This window comes from Xyrauchen texanus, chromosome 30 (assembly GCF_025860055.1).
Source record: "Xyrauchen texanus isolate HMW12.3.18 chromosome 30, RBS_HiC_50CHRs, whole genome shotgun sequence".
NCBI lineage: Eukaryota > Metazoa > Chordata > Actinopteri > Cypriniformes > Catostomidae > Xyrauchen > Xyrauchen texanus.
Genome location: NC_068305.1, coordinates 11,448,888 through 11,469,273, shown reverse-complemented (window position 1 = coordinate 11,469,273; position 20,386 = coordinate 11,448,888). Strand labels below are relative to the sequence as shown.

The following is a 20,386-nucleotide window of genomic DNA, read 5'->3' as shown; positions in this document are numbered from 1 at the left end:
CCTAGTGCAGGCCCCTGGGCTTCATTCCATGTAAAATGGTGCATTAATGCACCCCTGCTCATGATGTAGACCTTGAGTATTGTTGAACTAAACATGCAGCTTCCTGAGACACATCTTCATCTTTCTGAAGCTTTATCCGCAGCAGAATGAGTTGAGAAGTCAAGAGTCTCAAGACAAACCAGCAGACAGTGCTGTCTTTGTTGTCAAGGTTTTCGTGAAGGCTTTAAAGCCCTTGCAGTGTGCTTGACAATATAAATAATAGTTTTAATGATGAACTTAAAAGACAAACACACACATGACGGCAGGGGCGGCTCTACGGGGTGGCAAAGGGTGGCAGCTGCCACCCCTGGGATACAGTCTTGCCACCCCTGTTGCCACCCCATTTATAAATCAGATAATATTTTTTTAAGTATATTTTATGTTCATAGCCTACACGTTGAAGGCCAATGAGACCCGCACCAAACTCCTCTCAAACAGAAATCGCCGATTTAGAATCCCTCCCCTCACAATGGTTTCACCCATCACCAGCACGGCAGCGACCCCGCGAAATTTCACCAGTCAGTCACGCCAGCAGAGCAGCTTGGATAGTGTATCGGAGTCGGAGAAGAGAGGCTGATAAGCAGCAGTGAGTTTTGAGGTAAGTTTTTGACACAAAGTCGAAAAAGTCCATAGCAGACAGTTAACCCTGCAACAACCACATTGTTACGTTATTTACATCCGCAATACTTTGTTGTCTCATCGAATTTGTCCATGATCGTCAGTCAGAATAAGGGTCTAGCGTTAGTCTAGCTCTTTGTGTGTGTTTAAACTAATGTTACTGCTGTCATGCATCCACTTTCCCAGCATCTATGACTATCCAATTTTGAAAAATGGTCAAAATGCCAAATTAAACTGAGATATCTAAGCGGTGTCATAAGCTGGTGATGCACAAGCACTGCACGTGTGTCTCACGTACTCAGAGTAGGCTACTAGTCTAGACATTTGAAGCTGATGTCAGCACATCACATGCTTAGTGCATGAGATGTAATTGCTTAGATTCCAGTTAAATATTTCATTGGGTTTGCTGGTAGATGAACCAACATAAAGCTGAGGCCAGCACAGCATCTGATGCATGATTAACCACATTTGTCTTAGTAGCTTATGCAATTTGAAATGTATTTCTGTACAATTACTTCAACTTACTGAAGTGAGTGCATTTTTATTAAAAACAAAAATTCCACTACATTCCACATGATACTGGTATTTCATACAATGTATCAGTGCCATGACCAAACTTGCAAAAATCATGATCAACTAGAGGAAATAAACCGTAACATTGTTAACAGCTGTTCATGGCTCTGCAGCATTGTTAGTTAAAAACTTCTCATGATGGGAATACACAATAGTATGAATCTAGTTAAAGTATTTACATTTTACTAAGGATTAAGATTCAATTAACATGGATAGATGAATTGGAATTGTACAACATGGTTTTAACCAACATGCTATTTTTACGTTTGACAAACTGCAGGTCAGATTAGGATGCAAAATGAAAAGGTTTGGCATAGTCAAGTTCTTTCAACCCAAGAAAAAAAGGGGGGAACTAGACACAGGTGGAGAAGACAGGGAGAGAAGAAGGGAGACTGGAGAGAAGTTAGACAAAGATGAGCAGCACAAGAGACTGGAGCAGACCGAGGGCCAGAAGCAGACCAAGGTTCAGGAGCAGCAGGAGACACTAAGGCGGACTGAGGGCCAGAAGCAGTGTGAGGGGCAGGAGCAGCATGAGAGACTAGAGCAGACCGAGGGTCATGAGCAGGACGAGGGGCAGGGTCAATATGAGGGTCATGAGCAGCATGCGGGGCTGGAGCAGCCCACTGAAGAAGAGGGAAATGTAGGACGAGAGAGAGGGCAAATCAGTGAAGAGTGTGAAAGTGAAACTGGAGAGATGGCTAGGAGCAGCGAATGTCAAGCTGGCCCTCATGGTATGTTGAATCACTGCTGTAATAAAGACATGTCCAACTCTAGGCTGCAAAATTAAAACTGATCTTGTTTAGATAAATGCAACAAAAATTTTTATATGTTGTCAGTACTGTGATTTTGTTTTGTTTTCTCTTCTCAGATATATCAAAGCTGAAGGCAGATGATCCGACACAACCTGTGTTAAAGGTATTTCCCAAAACCATGCAGGGAGGGGCAAGGAGGAGCTTCCATGGACAGTGGTATGAGGAATATCCTTGGTTGGAATATTCAGTGGCCATGGACGCTGCGTATTGCTTTGCATGCCGGCATTTTTCGTCTAGCAAAACTGTTTATACCTCTTCTGCGGGATACAAAAACTGGCGCAAGGCCACTTTCAAAGATGGTGGCTTTAGTGTACATTCCAAATCTGAGGCGCATTTGAATGCAATGACCACATGGCGAGATCATCAAAAGATGATGAAACGCAACATATCAGTATTAGGCATGATGAATGATGAGAATCGCAAACAGATAAAAGAGAATCAACAATACATAAAGACTATAGGTCAGGTATTGCGTCTTACTGCAATACAGAATATAGCTCAGCGTGGACATAATTAAAATGATGAGTCTAGGAACAGAGGCAATTTCCTTGAGATTTTGCACGTAGTAGGAGATCATGATTCTTTTATTCAAAAAGACTATCAGAAGGCCCCACTAATGCGATGTATACTTCCAAAAATATCCAAAACCAAATATTACAAATCCTGGCAGGGATGGTCCAGGAGGACATACTAAAAGAAGTCAAATCGAGTCAGTACTTCTCTGTTACATCTGACTGAAACAAAAGATCTCAGCAAAAGGGAGCAGTTGTCCATAGTCTTAAGGTATTATTATGAGGGAGCTGTACGGGAGGGCTTCTTAGGCTTTTGGGAAGCCGAACATTTGGATGCCAGCTCCTTAGCTACCAAAATCATCTCTTCTTTGGAGCAGTATGGCCTTGAATACAAGGAGAATTTAGTGGGCCAAGGGTACGACGGCGCTGCAGTTATGAGTGGCCGGTGCTCAGGGGTGCAGACAAGAGTTAGACAAGTAGCCAAATATGCTTTTTATGTCCACTGCAATGCTCATTGCTTAAATTTGGTCATTGTCGATTAGGCCAAAAAGGTCCCTGAGGCTGGGGAGTTTTTACTTTGCTCCAGCAATTGTATGTGTTTCTTTCCGGCTCTTATGTCCATCAAAAGTGGATGGAAGTACAAGCGGAGATGTTTAGTGGCCCCCCTAGAGAACTTCAAAGCCTCAGCGACACCAGATGGGCCTGTCGCGGCATTGCCTGTAGGAACCTTTTTGATAGATTGCCTGCAGTACTCAAAGTGTTGGATGACATATCATATGAGGTTGATCCTGAAAGATCTACGAAGGCCCGAGGGTTAATGTCTCAAATTGACCTGAACTTCATTGGGCTACTTGCCTAGACAGGTGCTGGGTGACGCCAAGTTTTTGTCTGAGCTGCTACAGTCCCCAAACTTGGATCTCCTCAGAGCTGTAGACTTAATTGAGACCCTCAGGGAGACCTTTGAAGAGCATCGCAATGAGGATGAGTACTTTAATGAGCTGTGGAACACAGTAATCCACACATGTGAAACCTGCAACATCCCCATCACTGTTAGGCTAAAAAGAGCCAAACAGACACCCAGAGCACTAAATGACAGTTATGTCACATCCACACTTGGTCACAGAAGCCAAGTTAATGGCAAGGATGCCTTTAGAACAAACATATTCCTGCCCATAATGGACTCCATTATTGGGGAAATGCAGAAGCGTTTTTCAGCGCCCAGTTGCTATATAATGAAAGGCTTACAGGGGCTAAACCCAGTTAGCAATCACTTCTTAAAAGAGGATATTGTCTTGCTGCTTGCTGAAGCATATGGCTCAAATATTGAGGATCTGAAAAATGAAGTCAGCTCAGGTTGAGAGGCTTTTTGCAAGGAGTAAAAGAGATGGAAAAAATTGCCCTTCATCTTTGATTGAACTGCTAGGTTATTTGGACCCTTTTAAAGAGGTGTTTTATGAGATGCATCGTTTATGCAAGATTGCAGCTGTTTTACCAGTTACCACAGCTGGATGTGAGCGCAGTTTTTCCACTCTAAAACTCGTAAAAATCACCTGCGCTCAACTATGCTAACTGAGAGATTGTCCCATTTAGCTGTGCTCAGCATTGAGAGTGACCGTGCAAAAGCAGTGGACTTAAACGAGTTTGTTCAACGCTTTTCTAGCATTCATGGAAACCGCCGTCTGCAATTGATTTAACCTGTACAGTTTAATAGTCATGTGTAATAAAATAACAGCATCTTGCAAATAACAAAATTGCATTAGGTTATAATTTTATCAAGTTAGTGTTTTTCATTTCAAGATGTTCTTTTTCGTATGTTTGCTGCATACAGTATGGAGCCTCACAAATGCCTGGAATCTATAAATGTTTATCTTGAGATGAAATGCCTAAACTATAGGCCTAGTTAATATGAATTCCATAGTTCCTCTGGATTTTGAGGTCTTGCCTCAGAAAATTGTGTTTTTGATGTTTGCCCTCAAGTGATTAGCAGTTTAGAGAGAGAAAGAGAGAGAGAGAGAGAGTGTGTGTGTGTGTGTGTGTGTGTGTGAGAGAGAGATTAATTAAATGTACATAAGAATGTCAATTGTTGTATGTTATATTGTAATAAATCCAAAAATAATTTTGACTAAAAAGGTACTTCACTGAGTCTTTATTGAATCAGAGGGAAATGTTTTGACAGTCATGGTTATCATTGCAACAATCCTGCATTATAATCTTGTTTCAATCCAGATAACCTAAATCTATTGATGGCTTATGGTGAATGATTAAATCTGTCCATATTCCCTCAAAACTCACTAGAAGACATATTTTTTATCTCCTGGGGAGCATACCCCCAAACCCCCCAATAATTGCTTTTTCACAAAGTACAATTTAAGTATAGACTACACAGACTGTTGATAGTGATTACACAGAGAAAGGGTCCACAATTCACAAATTAAGACCCACACCATCCAAAAACCCATCTACATCTCTGATTTGACTCCCACTCTGTGTAATGTAGTGTAGAGAACAAAACACATTCAATGAAAACCGTAGCATTTTAAATTATGAATAATTTCCATGGCCCCCCTCCTGAAACCTCATGCCACCCCAGGAAAAAATCTCTAGATCCGCCACTGCATGACGGACATGTCCGTAAACTGTCTCTCTCTCTCGTCGCACCACCGTCTGTCATTGGCCTTCATCCCTCTTGGAGGCTTAATTTGCCTGATAAGGAAGCGGGTGTGTATGGTCACGACCAGGCCCCGCCCCCGCCCTCCGCCCTGCCACAAATACATTCAAGTCATCTGCCAGTTTTTGGTTCTTTACAGAGTTGGGGGAAGGTCTCTTGAAATTAGATATGTCTTTCAGGCCACTCCACACTGATGCAGGGTCGTTAGCTGAAAACTTGTTTGTCAGCTTATCATAATAGCTTCTTTTAGACACTCTGATGTCCAAATTACATTTCTACACTTGGCTACATATGTGAGGAGAAATAAATCTCCGAACAGCTTAAATCCACCTCCGGTTTGCGAGTTCTGTTGTTGTTTACTTTGTAAAAATTACCATCTGACTCCTCATTATTTAGCCTTTTACAAGAATAATTGCCAAATAATTAAATGCACATGAAATATTGATTTGAGTTAAAAATTATTTTATTAGCTTACTTGTAGAGATCGCACAGTGAGCCAAGAAGCAGGAGAACCCTGATGAGCTGTCTGATATGTCTCAATCCCCAGATGTGCGGTAGTTACAGGGCAATATCTGACCACTGGACGACATCATTGATCAATCTGAATCGAGTATTCCAGAGAGCTGTGTAATAACTGATGTTAATGAATGCAACCTTTCTGTAAAGTATTATCAATTGACCAATAGCTCATTTTTGCTATGAAAAGGCCACTTTTCACACTCCAGTCAATTCCCAGTGGATTAAATCATCCTGCAATTTCTTCCTGTTCAATATTATTTCACTGATCAGAAACACATCAGATTGTGGAAGTAAAATGTGTTGCGAATGTAAGCTGTAAGAAGATTTATTCAAATGTGTATCATTTTTGAGATTTGATAGTTTCATTAAAGCACATAACCATCTCATGCAACAAGTTTAGTTTTGTTTGAAAAGGCTCTATAAAAACTGGACAACTAATTACTCTTTAATTAGTTGAATGATTCATCATGTTAACATGTATTCATAGCTCATTGTAAAACATATTAGCACATTAGCATGCAAGGTGAAGCAGCATAAGTAAACAGAAATGAACATGTGAAGCATTTTAGGTGGTGGATCAGCACTATGTGGTGTATCACGCAAAATCTCTGTTTGTCTCTCTTTTATCTCTCTGTCTTTTTATCTCAGTGAGAAGAAATATACATGAGGAAAATTCTAAAGAGATAACTGTTACTATGACAACCCAACTCTCTCGTCACACTTTTTTATTCTCTCGGTATCTGATTTTTGCTATGAGGTTCCAGTTGAAATATTTTGAGAGAAACTTATTGTTTGTCTAATTATGTCTGAATGTTTTTGGTAAAACCAAAAATCTACCATGGTTATGGCTGTTTGGACACCATGTTGTTAATATCACAATGTCGATGTAAAAATCAATCCACTAAAGTTTAAGTTTAATTGTTGCCTTAATTAATATATATATATATATATATATATATATATATATATATATATATATATATATATATATATATATATATATATATATTAAACCACAGTTGTGCGAAAAGTTCATTGCACTTTTTTGACCACTGGATTTATTTACTGATGAAGAAAACCAGGTTAAAACTCTGAAAACTCATAAAATTAAGTAGAAATGATAAAATCTATTGTGACATGTTACATGGACACAAACAAAGATGTTGTTATAACAATGATGGTATTTATAGTTTTCTTATTTATGGTACTTTGGAGTACCTTGCAAATGCTATAGTATACTAATATAGTCATTATGATGTATTGTACTGCGAAGCATAAAGGGTCAGCAATAGGTGAAAGTTCATCAGGTAAATTAATGGACTACTTTTGCGAAATTGTTATCACATTGCTTCATTTTCCATGGCCATTTAAAAAAACAGTAATAGTAAATGAAGATACACTCATGGCATCAAGTAATTTATTTTAGTACATGGACATTTTATGTTATTTATTTTGTGTCTTTCATTGTATTAAAGTTTGCATTCATAGTAACACTGGAAAATCTGAGCTTGCTACAAATCTACAGAAAATTACTTAATATATCTAACCGTGACCGTGTATAGCCTGTATGGAATACCCTCACATATAAGGTATCTTAAAGCACCCACATTTACTGGTGTTACAGTTCTGTACTATACCGATTTCATGTAACTGCACCTCAACAAACATTGGTTAAACCTGTTCTTTCCCACAGCAATAACAGTTCTGCAATCCTACAGATTACTATTCTTGAAGCCACTTTCTCCATACTGCCTGCTGCTCAAATGTGCCCCTTGACGATGTGTGTTGCATTATATACTCTGTCTGTGAAAGGGCATGTAAAGATGCACTGTGGTGTTGTGTTCATTGTCTTTGCAACACTTGGGTGGGGTGATTGTTTTCTGTCCTGTATTTATCTACTTATGCATTTATTGTATGTGTTATGCAAATGGGATGTCTATGTATGTGACTGTGTGTTGCCTGTGTTGTTTCTGCAAGATGTCTTGAAAGGTGTTGATGTATGATGGGACATGCTGTACCAAAAGCAAATTCTACAGCCAGACTGGTAGAATTTGGTAGATATGAATCCAAGTTACATGGATATCGTGTAGAAATGTACACAATAAATTTAAAGTTACCAATTTATTTCAAATGTCATTCAAAGGAAGGACAAATTATAGACGACTAATTTTACAATAAAACAAACAAAAGCTTAATAAAATTAGCAAACAAAAAATCCTATGGGACTCTCATTAAACAAAATGAACACAAGACTTTCATACATAATAGAGTGTAGACACTCTTCCCCTGCTCACTCTGTCTATAGTACAGCAGTCATTCATTTGTACCTTCATAATATATGAACAAAATAAACAATAATAGCCTAATATTTGTAATACTATTTCATTGAATCTACATGTGTGTTTAAATTGATAATGAAATAACTTTCCACACCAGAGTTTGATTATTCAGGAATAACTCTTTTAAATATCTTAAATGTCGAGTTATGCCTTCCAGTTTGATTGAAATTATTGCCCTGATTCTTGAGATAAGGGTTAAAACTTATGTCTTTATGTCTTACAAAAATCCTGATTTAGTTTAGCGACATTGGAGGGTTTTCAAGCATGAAATGCCCATTTAAGGTCCTGCCAGAGCATCTCAATCTGGTTCAAGTCAAGACTTTGACTAGGCCACTCCAAAACATTCATTTTGCTACTTTTGAGCCATTCAGAGGTGGACTTACTCCTATGCTTTGGATCATTGTCTTGCTGCATAATCCAGTTGCGCTTGAGCTTCAACTCATGGACTGATGACCGGACGTTCTCCTTTAGAGAGCAGAATTCATGTTTCCCTCAATTATTGTAAGTCGCCCTGGTCCTGAAGCAGCTAAGCATCCACAAACCATCACTCTACCACCACCATTCTTGACCGTAGGTATGATGTTCATTTTGTGGAATTCTGTGTTTGATTTACACCATATGTAACGGGAACCCTGTCTTCCAAAGAGTTCCAGTTTCGACTCATTGGTCCAAAGAACATTCTCCCAAAAGGTTTGAGGATCATCAACGTGTATTTTGGCAAAATTCAGATGAGCCTTAATGTTCTTCTGGGTTAACAGTGATTTTCGTCTCGCAGCTCTTCCATTGATGGGGGGGATAATTTTGTATTGGATAATTTTTTTGCTTCAATACATACATTTATCATTTATGTTTACTCAGATTCCATTTATTTTATGTTAGATTTTGTTTGTATTTTTGAAACAATTTAATTTGAGATATACACAAAAACAGAAGAAATCAGGAAGGGTTAACCTGTCCTCAGCAAGAGGTCACAATGTTAGACTGCCAAACAAAGTGTTTAAATATGCAACAAATAAATATAAATATCAAATGAAATGAAATGTAAGGATCTGTTAGATATCAAACAATACATAAATTAAACTTTAAATTATATTTTCCATAAAAAACAAATGCCTATAAAATTTGTGTCCTCACTTTGTCCTGAATAAATCAGACAATGTCATGGTCTGCTATAACTCTGAGCTCACCTTTCACACTTCCTGCTCATGGTGGATGCAGTAGTAGGACACTTGGACTGATAATGTTTTTCATATTTTAAACAAACAACGTTTAAGTCTCTGCAGTCACATCTTGAATATCCCATCCCATTGTGATAATTTCGGTAAGAATTGTTGGTCAAATTTAAGCATTTTAGTTTAGGTTAAGGGAGAGAGGGGGGGGGGGAATTGAGAATGTATTTTATTACCGAACTCCTTTACCTAATACACTTATTAAACTTTACACTCTTGTTGGATGGATCAAATTAAAATAGTATGTTTTTAGTGTGTCCAATGGAGTTGACACAAAAGTTATGAAGTGAATAAATGTCAATTTTCCTTACATGATTCGTTTGCTGAGATCTTTGTCTACAAATATATCAATTTCAAATTAATTTAGTATTAAAATATCAAAACTAAGATTTTGTCATAAAACCTCTTTTGTCCCATATCTCAAGAATCAGTCACTGGATATGTGTTCATCGGTGACAAATACCGTATATAAAACTAAATAAATTACAGTGATGAGATTTGCTATTTTTTCTCACTCGTTCAGTCTCATTTGCTTTCTTTGGGCCACAAAAGGTGCTAGGGGGTTTGTAGAAGATTTCAAGGGAGAAAAAAGTTACAAACATTCACTACTGTTAAATTCTACTGGTCATTCAATTAATCAAGGTATCTATACACAGCCAAGTTAATGCTGATAAAGATATAGCACATGTAGAGCACATATTGCATAATTTATAGTTTCATATTTGGAACAATTTTTTCCTTAATAGGTGATTAACGAGTAGTACTACATGAACACTTTAGTTAATACTATTAAGTAATATGGAAACACGATTAATCAATAAGTAAGTAGTAGCAAACTGATGACTGAGGTAGTTCACTGTTAGGTAATCAGTAATTACGGAATTTGATCTGCCTCATTGAGAACTATCTACAAACTATGGCTAATTTAAAATAACTACTAATTAATTTCTAACCAAAACATTAACACGTTTCTAAAATGTGAATGATTATGCTTTTATTGTGAACAAGATGCATGAGTTCTTTGTTGGAATTAATTTATTAATGTTAAGAGGTTGCTAATCAAGTCTGTGGTGTCTGGTAGAGCATCACAGTCAAGGATGAAACCACATATTCAGGATTGATGGTCACTATAAGTCCCCATCAATGTCTATGGTGGTTACGGCCATGATCATAGTTAGCTTACCATACAGAAATATAGTAATGTATGTGCACAACATGTGTATTCCATAGGATATCTCTTCTGTTCATTAAAAAATTATTAACTTCTGCATGTTTGATGTTGCTGAAGGTCTTTTTTACATAATTCTGGTGACCCATAAGTAATGAGTCAAGTGTTACCACATAAGTATGAAGGAATTACTAATGATCTGGACCATTATTCTAAAGTGAGGAACATGGTAACGCATTATTAATTAATGAGATCTTACTGTTTCCTTTCTTGGGAGTTAAAGGTTATCTGGACCATTATTCTTAAGTGAGGGATATGGTAACATATTATTAATTAATGAGATCTTACTGTTTACTTACATGGGAGTTAAAGGTTATCTGGACCATTATTCTTATGTGAGGGACATGGTAATGCATTATTAATTAATGAGATCTTACTGTTTCCTTTCTTGGGAGTTAAAGGTTATCTGGACCATTATTCTTAAGTGAGGGATATGGTAACATATTATTAATTAATGAGATCTTACTGTTTACTTACATGGGAGTTAAAGGTTATCTGGACCATTATTTTAAATTGAAAACACATTTTCAGATGTAACTTGTCAGTTAGTAATGAATACTCAAGTGTTTGTTTGTAAATTGTATTCATTTAATCAAACAGATCAAATAAACATTCACAGACATTCAAAAAAAACTGAAATAATTGAACAGAATTGCATAGGCTACAAACCATTAGCAGGATAATGATTTTAATTGCTGGTGCTCACGGTTACTACATGTTTTAAAATCTTAACATAAAGTAAAATAATACAATTATGTGTAAAAAGGACAAGTGTGTTGATCTCCACAAGACTTCAACAGAAAACGGAGAGAAAACTGGCATGCAGCATGATGCTGATTCCACATGTGTACTGCCGCCCTAGACAGCCCACTCTGTAAATACGTATAGTTTTTATCAAATTAACTTGAAATGTTTCCTCTTCCTATGTTCAGTATGAACAGAACAGAATGTATGTTAAAGTTTACCTTGTGCAGGCAGATCGACTGGAGGGCAGAGCAAAATTGCACTGGCTCTTCTTTCAGTTGAATGCAATATGAATTGAATATGGCGAATATCGCTTTAAAATAATTAGTAATTCCTTCATGTTTATGTGGTAACACTTGACTCATTACTTATGGGACCTCCAACAATATCAAACCTGCCGAAGTTAATAATTTGCAATGAACCCAAGGAATTCACAGGTTGGGCACCCAGCCTCCGAGAGGGAAAAAGGCTGAATGCGGATGGTGGTGCGACAGAGAGAGAGCATTTACAGGCAGTTGTCCATCATATTTGTGTGTTTGTGTCTTTTGGTTTAAGTTCTTAATTAAAAATAATTTATATTGTCAAGCCAGATCTCGCCTCCTCCTTTCCATTAATCCTTTTACACTGGTGCCGAAACCCGGGAAGGAGGAGGGATACGCCGTAGTGGAGTTCTCAACGCTACTATCCACCCCAACGGAGCAGCCGCGGGCATCTGCTGGGGGATGTAGGAGCCCGGACGACTGGAAGTGGAAGAACAGCCGCCGACCGCAAGGGGAGAAGGGGCTCCTAGCTGACCACCTGGAGTGGTCAGGGTCGCTGCCAGGGGCGGGGGAGACCCCTACCAGCCACTAAACGTGGCAGGGTTAAGAGAAGACCGCCGACCGTGAGCAGGGAGGAGCTCCAGTCCGACCGCCAGGAGCGGGAGAACCGCTGCCAGGGGCGGGGGAGACCCCTTCTTTTCCCTGAGAACGCAGAGGGGCGTTCCGTCCATCAGGGGCCAGATGACTGCCTCCAATCCACCCAGGGAAGCGTGGATGTCGTCCGTTAGAGGGTGGAGGATTGGCCAAGGACCAAGCTACGGCATATTGGAGAACCGGCGAGTATTTGTTTTTTCTCTCTCCACTCTCTCTCCCACTGCCGCTCCACGTTGGCCTTTTCCCTCTGTGACAGGGTGGAGGGTGGGGCCGGGATGTGATTCTACACACCCGGCCTCTTATCAGGTTAATCAAGCCTCCGAGAGGGATAAAGGCTGTCTGCCGATGGTGGTGCGACAGAGAGAGAGCGTTTACGGGCAGCTGTCCATCATATGTGTGTGTTTGTGTCTTTTGGTTTAAGTTCTTAATTAAATATAATTTATATTGCCGGTTCTCGCCTCCTCCTTTCCGTTAATCCCTTTACACCATGATTTAGTGAGCTGTTACATTCCTAAATTAATTTCCACAAAGAACACACGTGTTTCTCTGAAGGCGCATTTCATGATCATGTTCGCAATAAAAACATAATCATTCACAATTTAGGCACCGTTTATGTTTTGATTAGTAATTAATAAGTAGTTATTTTAAATTAGCCATAGTTTGTAGATAGTTCTCAATGAGAGATCAAATTCAGTAATTAATGATTAGCTAACAGCGAACTACCTCAGTCATCAGTTTGCTATTTCTTACTGGTTGGTTAATCATGTTTCCATATTACTTAATAGTAGTAACTAAAGTGTTAATGTATTACTACTCGTTAATCCTGTTATTAATTCCTGCATAATTACCTATTAATGATGGACCAATATTCTAAAGTGTTACCTCATATTTAAAAGTATAATTTCATAGTTTCATTTAATATTTTTAAACATCAATCTCATAACATTAGCATCAATTAACATTAAACATTAAATAACAAATTACTAAGTACTCTAAGTTCTTCATTGCACACAATGTGTGACATCACTTAGTATAAATTGGTATTTTGTATACATTAAAATATATGTTTGCTTTTATATTTTAGGAAGGGAGTCTATTGAAAGGGGATCCTGGTCCTTGGTATCAAAAACTTTGAAAAAAAAAAAAAAAACCTTTAGACTCATCAATCATGCAGTTTTCACAGTGTGGAGGAGTGAGGTCCAGCTGTGGTGTTGCTTATTCTAGCCTGAATGAGTGTGTGGCACCAGCACTGTTGCCCTTGGAAAGAGGTCTTCTGTTCTGCAGGCCACATCTGTTTCTTGTTGTGACAGGTGTGATTTCAGCACTAATGTGAGAGCTCACCTTTGTATGCCACTGAGACAAGTGTCTTGCACCTGCTTGTGAGAGAAGTTTTATATAATATCAAGACCAGAGAAAAAATCTGTATGCAAACTTTTGAATGTTGCCAAGAAAATGTAAATATAAAACAATGTTCATATATTTAATAAGTAACTATTCATAATTAGTCATTTAACTGCGTTATCATTCAAATAATTATATAATGTTTGGATCCTATTCGCTGCATCCCAAACAGTACAGGTACGTTTTTGAACACTTTTTAATTGCAGAGCGGTGTTGAGATGTTCTTGAGATGTTCTTCACACAATCTCCACTGAAACTGTGAGAAAAATTGTGAGAAAAATACAAAGGATGTTAAGAGGTGTGAACTCAGTGGAAGTGTGCTGTAAAAATCGAATCGAAGATCGAATACAGCATTAGCTCTGTCAACAGAATCTGAGGCATGCTGTTGATTACCGCAGAAAATTATTTAGACTCACTCCTCAGTTTATACGATATATACATATACATATACATATACAGTATATACACAGATGGTGTCATGTTCACTGTTGTCTTTTGTTTTTGTGCTGTTATTTTGAAGTTTAGTTTAGTTCCTGTTTCCTGTTTGGTTTTTGTAGTCCTCTGTAGTTTCTTTTTATGATTGGTTTTCCCCTGATTGGTTCTCCTTCCCTGACTGTTTCCCCAGGTGTCCCTCATTCCCTTGTTTGTTCCTTCTGTATTTAAACCTGGTTCTTTGTTCAGTCTTTGTCGATTGTTGATGTTTCTGGATGCTTGTTTTGCCTGTTTCCCAGTTTATGTCCTCCGTGTTTTTGTTCCTCCGTGTTTTGTTTTATTTTTCCCATTGTGGATATTTCCTTTGTTCCTGTTTTGTTGTGTTGTCATTTTTGCTTAAATAAAGACCCACTGCAGATAGATCCTCGCCCCTAGTCTGCCTTCCTGCGCATCGTTACAGATGGTTAGGTTTAGGGTTGGTGTTAGGGAGCACAACTAAATATTCAAATCACTTTTGGTGACACTTTGTGAACATTTCACCCTAGAAAATGGATCTCCTATGTGCCCATATGTTCAACCACACTTTCAGCTTCAGCCACTGGGGGCAGAGGTTTAATTTCGGTAAGCATAGACCGATTTCAGCGGAAGAACTTTTGAACTACACTCATCAACTTAACAATGTGATCAGTCTTAATATAGCGCTCAAACAAGTCATTTGGATTACTTTTTGGTACGTTTTGGAGCTTGACAGCCATTGGTCATTGTCTACTTCCATTACATTGAATAGAACAGCTTGGATAATCTGCTTAACATCTTTTTTGTTCAATGGAATAAAGAAAGTAAAACGGAGTGACATGAGGATCAGTAGATGATGACAGAAATGTTATTTTGGGGTGAACTATTTTCAGATGCACATGAACAACCACATCCACTCACTCACACAAAGAAAGCCTTGCAGATGTTCCAGAGGGAGATGACTTCTTTATTTGCTTCCATTAACAGCTTCATCACTGTTCTCTTACGAGAGGTTCTCTCGTATTGCGTAAGCTAGCAGTGCAGCAACTGCATACATTGAGCGGGCTAGCTAGCGAGCTCATAGGTTGCTCTGCGGCAACTGCTGCAGCCTATAGACGAACTTGAGTGAACTTGCGTCCAATGACAGGCGCCCGCGCCGTCACTGCATCAAAGCCCGCCAAAATGGGCGTGGCTAGAGTGCATATAAGCGTAAGTTCGTAGGCTGGAACCCTGATTTTCATCTATTCAGCGAAGCTCTTCGCATCTCTGAACTGCAGAAGCCGCGTCGCCGTTCGAGGGGCATCTAGCAAGCTTGGACTGCGCTCGAAGAAGCCGGCCGTCTTCGCCACCTTCAGCCATCCTGCGAGCTACGCCATCCGGCGACGTATCCTTTTAGAGCAAGCAAGTTCCTCAGCGAACTTCACAAAAGAGCAACGAGCGTCTTTTTAAGATGCCTCGCACCACCTGCGCCTCATGCGCGCCCCTCTCAGCGCCGGAGACCGCCACCTCATCTGCGCTCTCTGCCTGGGACTGGAACATGCAGAGCTCGCCCTCGCCGACGGCGGATGCGACCTCTGCGAGGAGCTTCCGATGTCGACCCTGCGGGCTCGACTCGAAGCACTCAAAACCGAAGCCGCCCGCGCTTCGCTTCGCCGCGCAGAAAGAAGCGCCGCTCCCAAAGGCTGCCGGAACCGGTGTTAGAAGCGACTACCTCGCCGGAGCCTCTCCCTCGAGCCTCGCTTTCACCCTCCCCGCCCTCCCGGGACGCGCAGTTGCTGCCAAGCGGCCGCACTGTTGCCATCTCGGATGACGAGGCGGAGGATAAGGGCTGCTGTTCCATCATGGCTTCGGACAGCAAGGAGTGGTCAGGCTCCCAAGCCGCCTCCTCGGCCCAGGAATCCAGCAGGACCCGCACCGGAGTCGAGGAAGAACTAACGCGTCTCCTCACACAGGCCGTCGACCGCCTCGGGCTCGAGTGGTCACCGCCCTCAGAGCAGGCTCCCAACAGACTCGACGGCTGCTTTCTTCAGAGCCGTCGCCGCGCGGCACCCGCGGCCCGGGCCGCGCCCTTCCTGCCGGAACTCCACGCCGAGCTCTCTAAATCGTGGAACGCGCCTCTCTCGGCCAGGAACCGATCCCACGTCTCCACCTCTCTTGCTCTGGTGGACGGCGCCACCGAGAGGGGCTACTCTTCCATCCCCCCGGTTGAGGATTCGGTAGCAGCACACCTTTGCCCACCCTCCGCGAGATGGCGGTCTAAGCCAGTGCTCCCGTCTAAGGCCTGCAGAACTACTTCCGCCTGTGTTGGCCGCGCCTATGCCGCCGCCGGCCAAGCCGCATCTGCTCTGCATTCCATGGCCATTTTACAGATCCTCCAAGCGGACCTTCTCCGAGAATGGGATGAGAAAGGCAGGCACCCAGAGGCTGTTTCAGATCTAAGGAGCACGACGGATCTCGCCCTTCGCGCCACCAGAGCTGCAGCTCAAGCCCTAGGGAAGTGCATGGCCGCGCTGACTGTGACCGAGAGACACCTATGGCTAACACTAGCCGATATGGGAGAAGCTGAGCGCTCCACGTTCCTCAACGCGCCGCTCTCTCCGTCCGGTCTCTTCGGTTCCGCGGTGAGTGGCATTGTTGACCGTTTTTCGGAAGTCCAGAAAGCCACCCAAGCCATGAATCTCTTCCTGCCTCGTCGCGCTAGCTCCTCTGCAGGCCGCCCATGTGACCAGCCTCCTGCACGAGCCTCTTCACAGCGCCCAGCCCAGCAAAGCCAGACTTCTCAGCGTCGACAGGGCGGCCGCCCTAGAACGCGCTCAGACAGCCGCCACAGACCGCTGCCCCCCTGCGGGCCTCGGCCTAAGATTGCGCTGAAACCTGAGCAACCGAAGTCCTCCTAGCTTTGTTAAGTTCCCCTTCTCTCAGGCTACTGCAGTGGTGGATTCAGCAGCCAACAAGCCGGTGATACTGCCGGCTTGCCTGCACTCAAATGCCGTTTTCACGGCGAACAAAAGAAATTTTGTGAAAAGCAAACATGCCTTATGTGTAGAAAATGTGCCCACAATCCAGTGTTCACCCCTACACACAAGCATTACACTTCTCGTGTCCCTATCAGAGCCCACTCACATAAAGCAGGCACAGCCAGCTCGAGTGTTAGAGTCAATAAACGCGCCCACGAATCCGTGCGCGCGCCCCTTCTCCGCCCGCTCTGTCACACGGCCAGCAAACACCTCTCTGTATGTAAGTCCCATGCCCGTGACTATGCTCGCGCATCACTTCACAGATGTGACTCTTTCCCCATTCACCTCAATCGGGAAGTCACTCACAGAACAGCCTGTCCCTGCTGTCTGCGAGCAGTCATGCATAAGCACAGTAAGCGTGCTCACACATTCTGTTCAGCTCGCTGTGTGCGGCAATCAGGGCGACTTGGCCATTCACCCTCTAGCGTTACGCTTCAAAGCGTGGAAAGCTATCCCAGGGATTTCCAAATGGGTGTTAAGCACAATAAAACAGGGCTATTTGCTACAGGTCGATCGCCGCCCTCCCGCTTCAGAGCTGGCTCGAAACTACTGTGAACACGGAAGCAGCCTGCATGCTTCATTCAGAAATAACAAACCTTCTGTGCAAAAGGGCCATAGAGAGTGCCACCTTCTCTGAGCGAGTCGGGGTTTTACAGCCGTTATTTTCTTGTCCCCAAGAAAGACGGCGGCCTCAGACCAATATTAGATCTCAGGGTTTTGAACAAGGTGCTCGCAAAAAGACCGTTCAAAATGCTTACAATCAGGAAACTCCTCGCGCATGTGCGCCAGGGGACTGGTTTATTTCTCTCGATCTGAAAGATGCCTACTTTCAGATTCAGATAAATCCCCGTCACAGGCCATTCTTGAGATTAGCCTCGACGGCCAGGTTTATCAATACACCGTCCTTCCGTTCGGCCTGTCTTTAGCACCCCGTACTTTCACGAAGTGCATGGATGCGGCGCTCGCACCCCTGTGGAGTCAGGGCTTGCGAATTCTGAACTATTTGGACGATTGGCTGATTTTGGCACAGTCACATACGGAGCTTCTGTCTCACAGGACAGTTCTCCTCAGTCATCTGAACAGTTTGGGCCTTGCAGTCAATTGGACCAAGAGCTCACTACAGCCCAGTCAGACAATTTCCTTCCTTGGAATAGAACTAGACTCCATGGCGATGACGGCTCGCTTATCTACACAGCGCGCGCGCCGTGTTCACCGACTAGCCGCGTCCTTTCAGATGAACAGCCTCACGCCTCTGAAAAAATTTCAGAGAATGCTAGGTTACATGGCTTCAGCCGCAGCAGTACTTCAGCTGGGCTTACTGTGCATGCGCCCGCTTCAGCATTGGCTAAACACCCGCGCGTCTCGCCGGGCTTGGGCCACAGGCCGCCAGCCGATCAGAGTGACTCAGACCTGTATCTCAGCTCTGCAGCCCTGGGCAGTGGCCGAATGGTATCAAAAGCTCCTTCACATAAATTGTCTGGAAATGATAGCGGTCGAGTACGTGCTCGTGCGCTTCCTCCCGGTCATTCAGGGTCACCACGTCCTGGTCCGTTCGGACAACAGATCTATGGTATCCTATCTAAACCGTCAGGGCGGTGTCAGATCCAGGAACCTCTTCCATCTGACAAAATGCATACTGAGTTGGTCCCAGTGCCACCTGCGCTCGCTGAGGGCGACGCACGTGCCAGGCCACCTGAACGATGGCCCAGACAGACTGTCCAGAGACAATATTTCCCCAGGGGAATGGTCCCTACATGCTCAAACAGTCCAGAAGTTATGGAGTATATTCGGCAGAGCAGAGATAGACCTCTTTGCGTCAGAAGAGAACTCTCACTGCCCAGTATTTTTCTTGAAAAGCGAGGACGCGCTGGCCCAGGACTGGCCCAACCGCCTGCTTTACGCCTTCCCTCCCGTCTCGCTATTGCCACAGGTAATGCAGAGGATCAGGGAAACGCGTCACTCGGTGCTCCTCATAGCCCCGCGCTGGGAGAATCAGACATGGTTCCCGGAGCTTACGCGGCTGTCACTGACAGCCCGTGGCCCATTCCAGTGAGAGCAGATCTCCTCTCTCAAGCTCGCGGCACGATCTGGCATCCCCACCCAGAGCGCTGGGCGCTGCACGCGTGGGTGATCAACGACTACCCGTCGCTTTGCCAGAAGGAGTAATAAACACTATCATACATGCTAGAGCCCTTTCCACGAGAAGACTCTATGCGTCCAAATGGTCTGTGTTTTCAAAATGGTGCCTCCAAGGTCATTTTAAAGCCTAGACATGGCTATGTCCCACTGCTCATGCAGTGGATGCTTGGCGCGCACGGCGTTGACAATGGGTTCCCGTAGCGTAAGCTAGCTTACGCAATACGAGAGAACCTCTCGTAAGAGAACGAATCGGTTACCTTACCTAACCTCAGTTCTCTCTAGAAGAGGGAACGAGTATTGCGTAGCCGGCCGTGCTCGCGCCACGAGCGATTTTCGCTTCATTCAATGAAAACTAAGGTTCCAGCCTACGAACTTACGCTTATATGCACTCTAGCCACGCCCATTTTGGCGGGCTTTGATGCAGTGACGGCGCGGGCGCCTGTCATTGGACGCAAGTTCACTCAAGTTCGTCTATAGGCTGCAGCAGTTGCCGCAGAGCAACCTATGAGCTCGCTAGCTAGCCCGCTCAAGGTATGCAGTTGCTGCACTGCGTTGACAATGGATACAAAATTAAGGATAATTTTTTGGCTTCAATATCTCAGAAAAGATGAATCTTTCCCGTAGCGTAAGCTAGCTTACGCAATACTCGTTCCCTCTTCTAGAGAGAACCGAGGTTACGTAAGGTAACCAATTCGTTATTGACTGATAATGATGAGAAGAGTTGGTTCCCAAAGCTCAATAATGTAAAATCCAGTCTGCAATCGGATGGAAATTTCTCCTGCACTGACAACACAGGAGAAGTTTGTGAAGTCTGAACAATGCAGCAAATCAAATATTTTCATAAATGCTTTTTAAATTGTCCTATTATTGATCTCTTAGATCCGTGTCTGGTGTTATTTGGCAAATTTTCACAATAGGAAAGGATAAAAGGAATGCTAATTTGGAAGCTATTTTAAGAGGCAGTTCTTGTCAATCATGGTTGCATAATGTTTGCTTGTGCAGAGCAGGAAGGTCAGTCTGTTATCTTTCAGGTGAACATTACCTCAAGGTTTTTAAATAGCACGTTGACTGTTTTTTTTGTTTTTTGTTTTGTTTTTGTAGATTCTTACATTTCAGGTTGACCTTTGTGTGGGGAAACCATATATTTGATTAGAACACTGCCTCAGCACATTGATAAAAAGATTCAA

At 42.5% G+C, this 20,386-nt stretch overlaps 1 protein-coding gene across 1 annotated transcript; it reads left to right on the top strand.

The window, feature by feature from the left end:
• The first annotated feature begins 1,528 nt into the window (after positions 1-1,528).
• LOC127623657 (uncharacterized) lies at positions 1,529-2,559 on the top strand. Its single transcript, XM_052098066.1, has 2 exons — positions 1,529-1,961; positions 2,099-2,559. Exons 1-2 carry the CDS (start codon positions 1,529-1,531, stop codon positions 2,557-2,559), a joined length of 894 nt encoding a protein of 297 aa, XP_051954026.1.
• The last annotated feature ends 17,827 nt before the right edge of the window (positions 2,560-20,386 follow it).

Excerpts from the sequence above, each read along its gene's own strand:
- LOC127623657 (XM_052098066.1), top strand. The coding sequence starts at position 1,529 with ATGAAAAGGTTTGGCATAGTCAAGTTCTTTCAACCCAAGAAAAAAAGG. Across the intron at positions 1,962-2,098 it reads ATGTCAAGCTGGCCCTCATG|ATATATCAAAGCTGAAGGCA; the intron begins GTATGTTGAATC and ends TTCTCTTCTCAG.